The sequence below is a fragment of the Haemaphysalis longicornis genome, unplaced genomic scaffold (genome assembly GCF_048455015.1).
Source record: "Haemaphysalis longicornis isolate Haplotype H1 unplaced genomic scaffold, Haemaphysalis longicornis Haplotype H1 scaffold_8, whole genome shotgun sequence".
Taxonomy (NCBI): Eukaryota; Metazoa; Arthropoda; class Arachnida; order Ixodida; family Ixodidae; genus Haemaphysalis; species Haemaphysalis longicornis.
Genome location: NW_027526445.1, coordinates 50,461,689 through 50,473,723, shown reverse-complemented (window position 1 = coordinate 50,473,723; position 12,035 = coordinate 50,461,689). Strand labels below are relative to the sequence as shown.

The 12,035-nt window shown below is 52.1% G+C and overlaps 1 protein-coding gene across 1 annotated transcript; it reads right to left on the bottom strand.

Annotated features, from left to right (window-relative positions):
- Nucleotides 1-6,199: 6,199 nt before the first annotated feature.
- Nucleotides 6,200-9,473, bottom strand: LOC144148292 (beta-alanine transporter-like). Its single transcript, XM_077679848.1, has 2 exons — nucleotides 9,045-9,473; nucleotides 6,200-7,723 (listed from the first exon to the last, which is right to left on the bottom strand). The coding sequence occupies exons 1-2, from the start codon at nucleotides 9,471-9,473 to the stop codon at nucleotides 6,200-6,202; spliced, it is 1,953 nt and encodes a 650-aa protein (XP_077535974.1).
- Nucleotides 9,474-12,035: the final 2,562 nt, after the last annotated feature.

Genomic DNA, 12,035 nt, shown 5'->3' with positions numbered 1-12,035 from the left:
ACACGTGAGGATACCCGAGTACACCCATACACACGCCCTCACCCTCAAACTAGCACGCAATAAACCATGCCTACACATAAAAAGGAAGTACAGACAGAACCGTTCCGACTCTGGCAGTGGAACTGTCGCAGTTATAGACAGAAACGCGGAAGTCTCACGCAATTCATACAGGCACAAGCACACATACCGGATATATTGGCATTACAAGAAACATACGTGGAACCAAAATTACAAGGTTACACCAGTTTCGTCTACACAGGCTCCCACAACACTCCTATTAAAGCGGCGGCACTGGTTTCAAACAAATTAACGGTAATAGACCACACGCTCAGCACCGAACGTATACCGCACGTGCTGACTGAAATCTTACCTGCGGATAGGAACAAGTCCAGCTTCTTTGTACTCAACGTCTATAGTGCGCCCAAAGAACGGACAGACTCTTTTGAACGACTTTTCAAATATGCTCTAAAGGAAGCAAAGGAAAGGCTAATTATTTTAGGAGACTTTAATGCAGCCCACCCTACATGGGGTTATCAGACACAAAACCCAAAGGGCCGGCGGCTAGCTCTAACGATTGCAGAGCAAGGCGTGACCATCCTAACTGACCCCACACACCCGACAAGGGTGGGCAACAGTGTCAGTCGGGACACGTGCCCGGACCTGACACTCGTCAAAGATATAAGGTACCAGGGATGGCGCAACCTAGGCGAGACCCTAGGCAGTGACCATAATATTATAGAAACTGAACTTATTGCAGCGCGAACGAAACTCAAAGAGCGCAAAGTAAAAATAACCGACTGGGACAAATTCCGGGAACTGCGCGAGCTCCAACGTGATAACGAGCCAGGCGAAGATGAAACAAATGGAGTAACTCTCCAGGAATGGGTCCGTCAGCTCTAAACAGACCTAAACGAAACAACCAAACTCATAGACACGTCCCCGGAGCACCCGGATGTAGACCGGCACTTGATGCACCTCTGGGATGCCCGCAACAGCCTGAAGAAACGATGGCGAAGGCAAAAACATAACAGAAAGCTCAAGCAGCGAATAGCCGCAATAACAGCACAAGCAGAAAATTACGCAATGGAACTGACCAGAAATAATTCGAAAAACTTCTGCGATCGCATGCAGGGATCCCTCGGCACGGCTAAAACGTGGGCGCTGCTTAGAACCCTTATTGATCCCAATCAAACAAAAGCAACGATCAGCAAAACTCTTCAAAAGATTCTGAGAGAGACACCCGGGGACGAAGCAGCCATTATCGAGGAGCTAAGGATCACCTACTTAGGCGCTGGCGCCACTCCGTCCTACAAAGACTATCCACACGCGGAGACCACGGAATTAGACAGGGACATAACAGAGCAAGAAGTCAGAGCGGCACTCCACCGGATAACAAAAAACACTGCGCCGGGGGCAGACGGCATACAGTATCGTCTTCTAAAAAATCTTTACGACAGGTCAATACAGGAACTAACCGCCTATTATCAATACCACTGGCAGGAGGGAACGCTACCACAAGAGTGGCGCCACGCCGATATAACCATGATACCGAAACCGGACAAACCACCGTCCCTAAAACAACTGCGGCCCATCTCCCTCACGTCGTGCGTGGGAAAGTTATTTGAGTCTATCGTGTTAGCCAGACTGCAACCATACCTAGACGAACACGCGCCACTGCCGCACACAATGTTTGGGTTTCGACCGGGGTTGTCCACACAGGATGTACTAATACAAATTAAAGAAGAAGTTATTGATCGAATTAACAGCACACAAACGAAAGCCATACTAGCTTTAGACCTTAAGGGCGCTCTCGACAATGTGGCCCACGATCTTATACTCGACAACCTCGCAGGAACCAAGTGTGGCCGAAGAACGTACAACTACGTACGAGCATTCCTCAAAGATCGCACAGCAACAATAGGGGTGGGAAACATTCGCTCAGACACCATCCCTCTAGCAGGAAAAGGCACGCCACAAGGGTCAGTTCTTTCTCCGATGCTGTTTAACTTAGCCATGAGCCGACTGCCCCCCCTTCTAGATGCCATTCCAGGAATCAGACACGCGCTGTACGCGGATGATATTACCATCTGGGCCACCAGCGGCTCTAATGGAGAAATACAAGACGCGTTACAGGAAGCAGCAAATGCCACCCAACAGTGTGCAAGGGCAGGGGGACTAACCTGCAGCCCATAAAAATCAGAACTGCTCATAGTCAGAAAAGGCCGCCGGAAAACCGACCCACCGCCCGACATTACGGTCACTGTCGAAGGCGAGCCAGTTAACAGAGTAGGCAGGCTCCGGTTGCTAGGGCTGCATGTGCAAACGGACGCGAAGGCCACGTACACCTTGGGACTACTGAAAAAACAAATTAATCAAATAATCCACATGATCCGAAGGATAACCAACCGCCGCCATGGCCTTAAAGAAGCGGACGTACTACGCATCGTGCCGGCTCTGATCATAAGCCGCATAACATATCATGTACCTTACCACCGACTTACCCAGGCAGAGACTAAGCAGCTGGACACCCTAATCCGCACCGCCGTAAAGGCGGCGACAGGCATCCCTGTCTACGCCTCAACGAACCTGTTATTACGATTGGGCCTACATAATACCACGATGGAATTAATGGAAGCACAAAAAATCAGTCAATTAAAAAGATTGAAACGCACCCCAACAGGGAGACACGTCCTCCGACAACTAGGGTATTCGACGTCTGAACTTGCCCCTCGCGAACTCAAACCAATACCCCCGGAAGTTAGAGCGAGAATAACAGTATCACCCATACCCAGAAATATGCATCCAGAACATCATGTCGGGAGGCGTGCCGCGCGGGTTAAGGCCTTGCATCGCATATACGGCAGTAACCCCGACACCCTCTATACGGATGCAGCAGACTATCCAGCCATAAATGCGAAGCTGGCAGCGGTAGCCGACTGGAGGGGTGAGACGGTAACGTCAGCCAACATACGCTCCGGGAACAGCACGGAAGCGGAGGAGTGTGCAATAGCACTCGCTATCAGCACTCGCCATTCAGGGAACCCAATAAATATTATATCCGACTCACAAGAGGCATGGCGAAATTATGCGCAAGGCCGTATCACCCCGACCGCCTATCACATCCTGCAGCGAAACCGACTGATTCCACCAGTCCGTCTAATCTGGACACCTGGGCATGCGTGTTTCCCTGGCAATGAACGCGTTCATGCGGTAGCCCGAGGCCTCACTCTCCGGGCGCCAGTGGAAGACCAACCCAAACCAGACAAGACAGAAAGCATCCCACTCACATACACACATATACTACAACACTACAGACTCTCCCGTAGGACACTTCCTCCGCCACACGCGCAACTCACCCGTGAGGAAGCCGCTGCATGGCGCCAGCTACAAACTAACACGTTTCCTAGCCTCTCGCTCCGGCACAAATTCTACCCTACCATGTACCCAGACAGATGCCCATCCTGTGGAGGACACCCGAACCTGTACCATTCCACATGGGAATGCCCCAAACCCCCAACCCAATTGCCTATACCCAGCCCCTCACCCTCCGGATGGGAAGCCGTTCTTTCCAGCTCAGCCTTGGACGACCAGCGCGGACTGATCGACCGGGCAAGACGGATCGCCACAGCAAATGGGGCCCTGGACTAAGGGCACCACCCTCTGAGAGCTAGAGAGCCTGACTTTATAATAAAGTTTTCTACTACTACTACTACTACTCTCTCAACTTGCTCAACATGAGACATTGGAATGTCTTGCCGCCGACATCAACAACGACCCCACGATACTAAAGCTATGTGCTCGTCCATGGTCACGTACAACAGCTTCACCATTCAACACTTGCGCGTGAGTGCTACTTTCCCTCAACTCTTTTACCCCGAACCAAAGACTGAGGGCACGTAAGCGCTTCTTACGCGTTGTGAATGCGAAAGAACGAGTGCTCAGGTGAACGCCTGCAACGCCGTTACCGCCTCGCGTGGTCGAAGGGCTTTGTAGCCTTGCCGCTTGAGGTGCTTTGTTTGGCAATCCTTCTTGACGCTTTTAATGAGTTGACGACGCTGGTAAATTCAGCTGCATATCTATTCGTTTGTTCGGCGGCCTTCTTCCGTTACCTTAATCGACAGTGTACTGGCCCGGATAACCACCTCTGGCTACTGCCGAGTTTAATAAGCGCCACGCTATGGAAAGCCTCGTGGAATGGAAAGCTTCCGAAGTCGCCATTTTTCAATAACGCACGCCAACGACATATGCCGGCTTTGTAACCACTTCGCCAATTTGCTCGAGTCCGATGACAGTCGCTGACAGCAATCGTGAATGATTGTTAGGGTAAACGCGCCGACGCAGCGCAGGCGATGAGGCATGCCGTAGTGGACGAATCCAGATTAATTTTGACCACCTGAAGATCTTTAACGTGCGCCTAAATCTCGTACACACGGGCGTTTTTGCTTTTCGCCTCCATCAGAAAAGCGGCCGCCGCGGCCGGGAATCGAAACTGGCGATCCCGTGCTCAATAGGGCCACGACACTGAGGCAGCGCGGCGGGTCTGCCAAGGGGTGGGGGGGGGGGGGGGGCAAGTTTCGGTGTCCCCCTTCCCCCCCCCGGAATTTTCTCATCACTGCGTTTCCCTCCCCTCTACATTTCGGTCTGTTTTTCGTCCTCGCTGTTCACAATTCGTGTCAGTATATTAATATTTAAAAAAAAAAGGAAATTCTAGTTCAAATACAAAAAGAAATCATGTTTGCGCCCTGGCTACCCATCTTCATAGTTTTTTTTCCCGGCCGCATGTAAAACGCCCGAAAAGTATTGCTGGTTACGCCACTGAGTGCAAATACTAGGCTGTTATTGCTCTACCTTCCACATCTTTACACACGTTATGTGTTTCTTTATCTAGTTTATATAGCTCAATCATTATGCCGACGATAGAACTGAGATTCAGTCTTGATGCTCGACGCGTTTGTATAATGGCCTTTATTTCATGAGACGCGATAACAAGATAACTGCATTGGTTCGGCCCATCAATGTCGGTCAAGTAACAAATTCAAACACGTGACATAGCAGTCGCTTTTTCACCAAATAAAGATCCGGCTACCGATAGATTAGGTGGGACAGTCCCTCCTTCACAGCTCTTGGAAATTGCAACAAAAAATACACATAAATGAATCGTGGGCGCTCACAACGTATGACGACCGGAAGAGGACGTTTATTATAGCAGATCTCAAAAAAGAAAATTAGGTGGCACCTTCCCCCTCCAAAAGGCCACGGGCTCCCCCAATGCTCGGATCCAATTGACCAGGAATTCCTGGCCTTGAAGCGGCGAGCATGAGTTAAAAAAAAGGTACGGCGCAAAGGGCGGGTTGCGCTTTTGGATATATATTTAATGACATTTAAAAAAGCCAGGCCTAGAAATTCTTTGAATACTTGAACGTGTTGCTATTTAAAGAAGCTAGTTGTAAGTTCTCGAGCACAGGCAACTTGAAACTCTAGTAACTGCTCCACTGCTATGACACATCTACTTCACACAGGAAGCTTAGAAGCACTGCCAGAATGCATGTATGAATGTATTTATTGACTATTAAGAGGGGAGAATTATCTTAGGTCAAGGAAATGAAAGTCGGTACATCAGATTGGGTGAGCAGCACATCGCAGGCAAATAATACCCGGCGACATTTGCCAATAGTCAAAGAGGAAAATAAAGTGTTTCATTGTCATTTTGCACTCGTAATAGTCAAGTGGATCGTCACAGATCGTTAGCTGATATCGACTGAGCATTCAATTCGGTCCAGCTTAGCGAGAATGTTTGTTGCAACGAGGTGAAAAGGGAGACCAGAGTGAATGAGAGAAACTTACAAAAACAAAAAGAAATGCGCGGGATGTGTGTCTTGCAATTTTGCCTCGATCGTGGTTTTTCGACAAGTCTCTACATTAATCGAACTACGATGAGGTGCACGAGTAATTACAAACAAAATAATCATCACCAAATAGTAATCTTCACCTACGCTGTCAGTTCATTTTATTTGTGCGCTGTGTAGGTCCTTCCCGAAGCAGTTCTCGCTAGAATCATTTTGACACCGTAACAATAAAATAAAACTTGATCGCAAATTCAACCCCCAAGGCGCTCCGCCATAAATGCGGATTGTGTCACCTGATTCTACCTCTCCAACAGACTGCACACTCTAAAAGAGTTTGTCACACTCCCCCGGTTCTACAAGTTATCCAACGCAAACTCGGGGGTTTGCGCTGCATGAGGGCTGCGCTTCGGAATGTCGGAGGTCGGGCTCTGTGCCCTGGACAGGGAGGCGGCGCCGCTTCCCGGCGACCAGCAATGCCTTTTCTCCCTCCGAGATTTCTGCTCGCGCCTCTTCGAGTCCTTCTTGGTGCATCCGAGAGACAGGGACGCCTTGATCATCTCCTTTCTTTGCTCCTCGCTCATCAAGGACACGGACAGCACCCTCGCCACCTCCTCCGGCTTCTTCGAGACCATGACCACGGGCAGCCACTGATTCGCCAAGGAGCAGAGCAGTGCCAGCGCGGCCATCGTCAAGTGTAGGATGAACAGCGTCAACGGCTTCTTGGTCGAGGTGAGCAGACCGGCGGACAGGGTTCCGAACTTGCCGATAATGAAAGCGCAGCACATGCCGATGCTCCGGATCCCGGTGGGGAACACTTCGGCCATGTAGCTGTAGTTGACGCTAAACCCCACCGAAGATACGCACTTGAGGAGTAGCGTGAGTAAAGAACTGGCCGTCACACGACCGTCGTATGTCGTAGCGGCCAGAAAGAGCGTCAGCACGCCGCAGAGCACGAGGCACATGGAGAGAGCGTCGATAGCACCCCTGATGTGCATGAACCAGCCGATCGAGCAGTAAAGCAGCCCCTGGAGGAGCATGTGAGTCACTGCCCAGAAAACGCCGTTCGTCGTTTCGGGTGGCAAATGGAAGCCGTAGAAGCTGAGCTGCAGGTAGAACCAGGTCAGGGCGACGGATAGCGCGCGCCCGCCGGTGAAGGCCAGCCCCACCGCTGCACCACCCTCCAAAGTGGCCACTGTCATCGACGCGTCCTCTCGCTTCTTCATCTGCAACTTGAGCAGCCTGAAGGTCAACTCGGCCCAATCCTGGTTGACACCGTTTCTCGCCGACGCCGCCAATATGACCTTCTCCGCTCGATGCATCTTCCACGTGGACAGGAGCCAAGTGGGAGACTCCTCGAGCCGAGAGCAGAACAGCGCCAGGGCGAGGCACGGTAGAACGAAGAGGAGCTTCATCACCTTCCAACCAGGATCCGCAAGGCGAATGACGTCGAGTACCCGCGGCATCAGCGTGATCCGCAAGGCGGTGTTGACGAGGGTCAGCCTGGTGCGCCGCTCTCTGCCGGTCACTTCATAGAGCAGGATGAAGAGGAGGAGGAAGCAGGCATAGGCGGTCGCCGACACGACAAATCTGGCCGCGAATAAGAGGGCGAAGGTCTGCGAGACGCCGCAGAACAGGCAGGCACAGAACAGGACCCAGGCAGAGGCGACAATTGTAGGCTTACGACCGAGGTGGTCCAGAAGCACGCCAATGGCTGGCGTGACCAGCACCGCTCCCATTACGTACACGGGGAACGACAAGTGGTCGAGCCAGGCATCTTGACAGACGAGGCCGTACTTGCTTATTGTGGTCTCCTCCACTGACTCCACGTCGTAGTCCCACTCGTTGCAAGGAACCGGCTGGCGTTTTCTGGTGCCGTCCTGCGGAAGGCGTGGGAAAAAATAAATTCCGCGCAATCGTCTCCACCCCTGACACTATTCCAAGAACCGCGGACAGCTGTTTTTAACAGCAGAGACGTTGTGGATGGAGCATTTTGTTCGTACGATGAATGTCCTGCGACACGCACGGTTGGGACCACGATTCGAGACACTCCGATGGCCTCTATTGGTGGGTCTGGGAACCACCCAGCCGGTGTTTAGCAAGCACACCGATAGAGTGCACAGTGGTCTCGCCGGAGTGGTTTCCTCTCCTTCGCCCTAGAGGGGCGAGAGAGGAGGAATCGTCTCGCCGCAGACGTTAACCTGCAGATTGCTTTTCGCGAACGGCAGAATTTTCGCGGCGACGGCGCTGGCGTTCTCGGGCGAGCACCCTTGACGTTTGAGCCCGCCCGTGAGAACAAGAGCTGCGCTGTTTTTAGCAAGTTTGGCACTGGACAGAACTGGATTTAATTTATTTGAACCACTGACTTCATATGTTCGAGTTTTAAAGACCCTATCTCCATTATACACAAAACGCATTCACGGTCCCAGCCGACACCAAAGCAGTACACGGCCCAGCTTTAAGGAAATACACCAAAAGAAATACCCCTAAGTACTCCTGAGTAGAGAATGCAATAGCAGGCACGCCTGTATTGCATGGGAAGCACGTGCGCATGCGCAGAGACGATGCGACGACAATAGCGGTGGCCTTTCAGCGTCCGGTGGACGGGACTCTCGGCTGTGTCTCATCTTGGTTGGCTTCGATGTAACTCTGCTACCAGCAGCCGGTAAATTCGCCATAAAATGTCTCCCGTCCGTGGCCTGTGATTGGCTGAACATCTCACTTGGAGCACCCTTGGGGCATATACTCCGCAAAAACCCGTCAATCCGGAAGGCTGGGTTAGACTGCCGGAACGTGCGCCTTTTTCTCTTGCTGTTGTCAGAATTTGCAAGCTTCTGTTAGCGAAGTTTTCTGCAGTCGTGTTATGCCTACGATAATCACGAGATAGCCGCACAGAACTTCTACTTTTTTGTTTTTGTTTAAATGCGTTTGTATGCAGTGTAGTTGGGTCGCTTTAGGCTCGGTTACGTATCGTATGGTTAGTTCACATTATGATAGATAAGGTTATTTCGGTTTGGTTATGTTTTGTTACACTGCATTTGACCAGGTTAGGTTACCTCTACCCCTCACATCTGTCACCGATGTGCCGTGGGATTAAGAAAGCGCTAATTTTTAAGGAAAACACTCTGTCGCTAAAGTCTACGAGAGGTGGATGCCGGCAGAATTTTGGTGAGGTATCTTTGCCGGCAAAGAGGCGCTTACCTCGACCAGCGGGTCGTAGACGGAGCACTTGCTGTATGAGCCATCCGCCTGCAAGGGGATGGCCATGTTCTTCCACTCGGCGGGTGGCAGGTGTTGCAGGCCTTTGGGCGGCCGGCACCAGTGGTCCACGGGCCGGCCCACCAACTGGGGTGCTAGCGTATTCATCACCACCACACAGCCCGCGAATATGGCGCAAAATAGCACGCGCCACTGGAAGGAGCCGTGGCCCAGGACGACGTAGACGTTCTCCTGGTTGTCCGCTGGGTCGTCCGAGCGGACGAAACCTGTGAGGGCCCTCTCCCAGTCATCTTCTTCAGCTCGGGTTGGCGAGCCGGGAATGTTTTGAGCCTCTGGGCTGGCGCCCAAGGAACGAGATCTGGACGGCTGCGGGGTGCGGACGACGGGTGGCGACGCCGCTTTCAAGGGCATGGCTGTAGCAAGGTCCCAGTGGCTCGGAGAAAAGGGCTTTGTCGGCGGACACGAAACGGGTGGAGCGTGCGGGCGCGGAGGGCGCGTGAAAGGCAGTTGGTGCGAACGTGACGATCATCATTATCGTGATGGTTCCGGTCAGGGGGGGTGGGGGAGGGAGGGGGGGCAATTTAATATTTAAACTTCAGATCACCAGGGGGTGCAAACAGACCTGCGTCTTCACTTTCATGGAAATTTCTAAGCGGGATGTCTAGACACTTCTTTTTATTGCGAAAGAGTTTGCTCTGCAGCATAAAACGGTGGAGGCGAGTGTGTTTAAATGTACGTGAACAGGAAGTTTTCACTGAGAAAGTCTAAAAAGCTCCGGTGATACGGCCCAAAGAGCCAGCGTCTGTAGTCGGGAAGCCGGCCTGGGTTGAGTCCCACAATATGTAGTACTTGCTGTCGGGAGCGTTGGAGGCCACGGCAAGTCCACAGAAGAGGGTGAATGTCTGCGGTCGATGCCGACGTGGTGCAAAATGGACATGTCCGGCCAAACGGAGCCCTTCGATCCGGGGGCCAGGTGTGGGTGACCGATGCATGGTGTAAGAACAGCCCCGACGCGAATCTTTCGTAGCGCCACCTCCTCACGGCAGGTGAGCCCACCAGGGTGGTTTGATCCACACGGTGGAATAAGTGCGCGTGTGGAGCGCCGAAGGTCTTCTTTGGTGGTGGCCAACTTTGACATTGCGTCAACTGGAAATAAGGGCAGTGGATGCGTCGTTGGAGGTATACGAGTCGCCGCATCCGCCTGTTGCTGTCCAGGGGTCGGTGTCCTTCGGGCCCAAGTAACCTTCACTCTGAAACTTAGGGCCGCAGCCTTCGCGTGGATGGTTTGGGGCAAGGGAACTAGATGAAGTACTTTCCGGAGGTCTCGGACTGCTTGCATTGAATCTGTAAAGATGTTGACAGGTTGCGATTGGTCTGGCCTCAGCAGCTCTATAGTCGTCAATGCGTCGGAAATCGCTTTGAGCTCAGCAAGTGTTGACGGGGGCCTCTGAGGGGCGTAGTAATGGCAGTTTTGACAAAACTGCAGGGCTGGGTTTACGACGGCTGTGGTAATAAGGCTTCCTGAAATACTGGCGTCGACGTAAAACGTATCTTGGCCAGCACTGGATGAGAGTTGCGGCACAACACGGCTTGACCGACCCAGAGGCTTGCAGTCAGTAATTAATATTCGGGTCCAAGGAGGGGGTTCTGGAGAGGGATCTGGCGGCGTGTTAGTTTGGAGGCCCTTATACCACCTTAAAGCAGCCACAGATGTGTACACCTGCGCTTTCAGAGATCGTGCCTGTCGCCGCTGGTGAACCAACTCATCTATCGTGTTAAGGCCAGCTTCTTCCTGTAGTGTGGAGATGCGCGTTAAGCGAGGAAGGCAGGTAATAGTCCTCATGGCTTCTCTATTGATGGCCTCTAGACGATCCCATTCCGCCCTTGTCATGTACTGAAACTGAGCCTGGTACGTGATACGTGGCTGCAGGATTGCACGTACGAGAAGCCGAGCCATCTCTGTGCCAGCTCCTCCAGATTTCATGGAAATCCGGCGAATTGTATGTAGCAGTTGAAGGGCGCGCCGGCGAGCTTCCCGGAGCCATGGCGTAGCCGAACCGGAGGCCGCAACGTCCAGGCCAAGGATGCGGTGACAAGTAGCTTTCGTCACTGGCTCGCCATCAAGATTTAGTAAAATGGGTCGGTTTTGCAGTTTTTGTCGAGCCCTTCGATTGGCGACGATAAGTAACACGGTCTTATCTCGGGATAGCATGAGTCCCACGCGTTTGCACCACGTGTCAACCGTATTTAAAGTATTCTGAAGAGCGTGTTCTTGATCCGCAATGTCTGGAAGTGTCGACCAGAGCGTGATATCATCCGCATAAATGAGGCATTTTAGATCTTTCAATGCCCCTTCTGTCCAAGCGAGCGGGAGAAGGGCAAGGTTGAACAGTATGGGTGCCAGGACCGAGCCTTGTGGTACCCCGCGGCATGTTGAAAAGGAGCCAACCGTCTGTCCTGAGACTCTAATTGAAAATGTGCGGTGTGTTAAAAACGACTCTATAAAGAACACCACAGGCGGCGGGCACCCAAGCCATCGTAGTATCTGTAGGATTGCTTGGTGGCTCACATTGTCGTAGGCTTTCTTCACATCTAGGGCAAGAATAGAACGAATACGACAAGTGCGTCCTCCTATGAGTACGGAAGTAGAGAACGCTTCAAGGCCGTCCTCTGCGCCGATATGGGGCCGAAAGCCGATCTGAGAGGGATGGTACCAACCTATGCCCTCAAGCCACCATGTGAGCCTTGATGCTAGCATACGCTCAGCCAGCTTGCATAAGGTACACGTCACAGCAATCGGCCGTAGATTACTGAGCCTATCCGGTGGTTTTCCTGCTTTCGGGACGCCTATGATTTCTGCGTGCTTCCAGAAAGTGGGTACGCATCCAGAGGCCCAAGCTTCGTTTATAGTGGTCAGTATGACCTGAAGATACTTCTCTGTGCAGTTCTTATACACTTCGTACTGTATACCAT

Coding starts and splice junctions, on each gene's coding strand:
- LOC144148292 (XM_077679848.1), bottom strand. CDS start 9,473: ATGCCCTTGAAAGCGGCGTCGCCACCCGTCGTCCGCACCCCGCAGCCG. Junction 7,724..9,044: donor TCTACGACCCGCTGGTCGAG/GTAAGCGCCTCT, acceptor CGCCTTCCGCAG/GACGGCACCAGAAAACGCCA.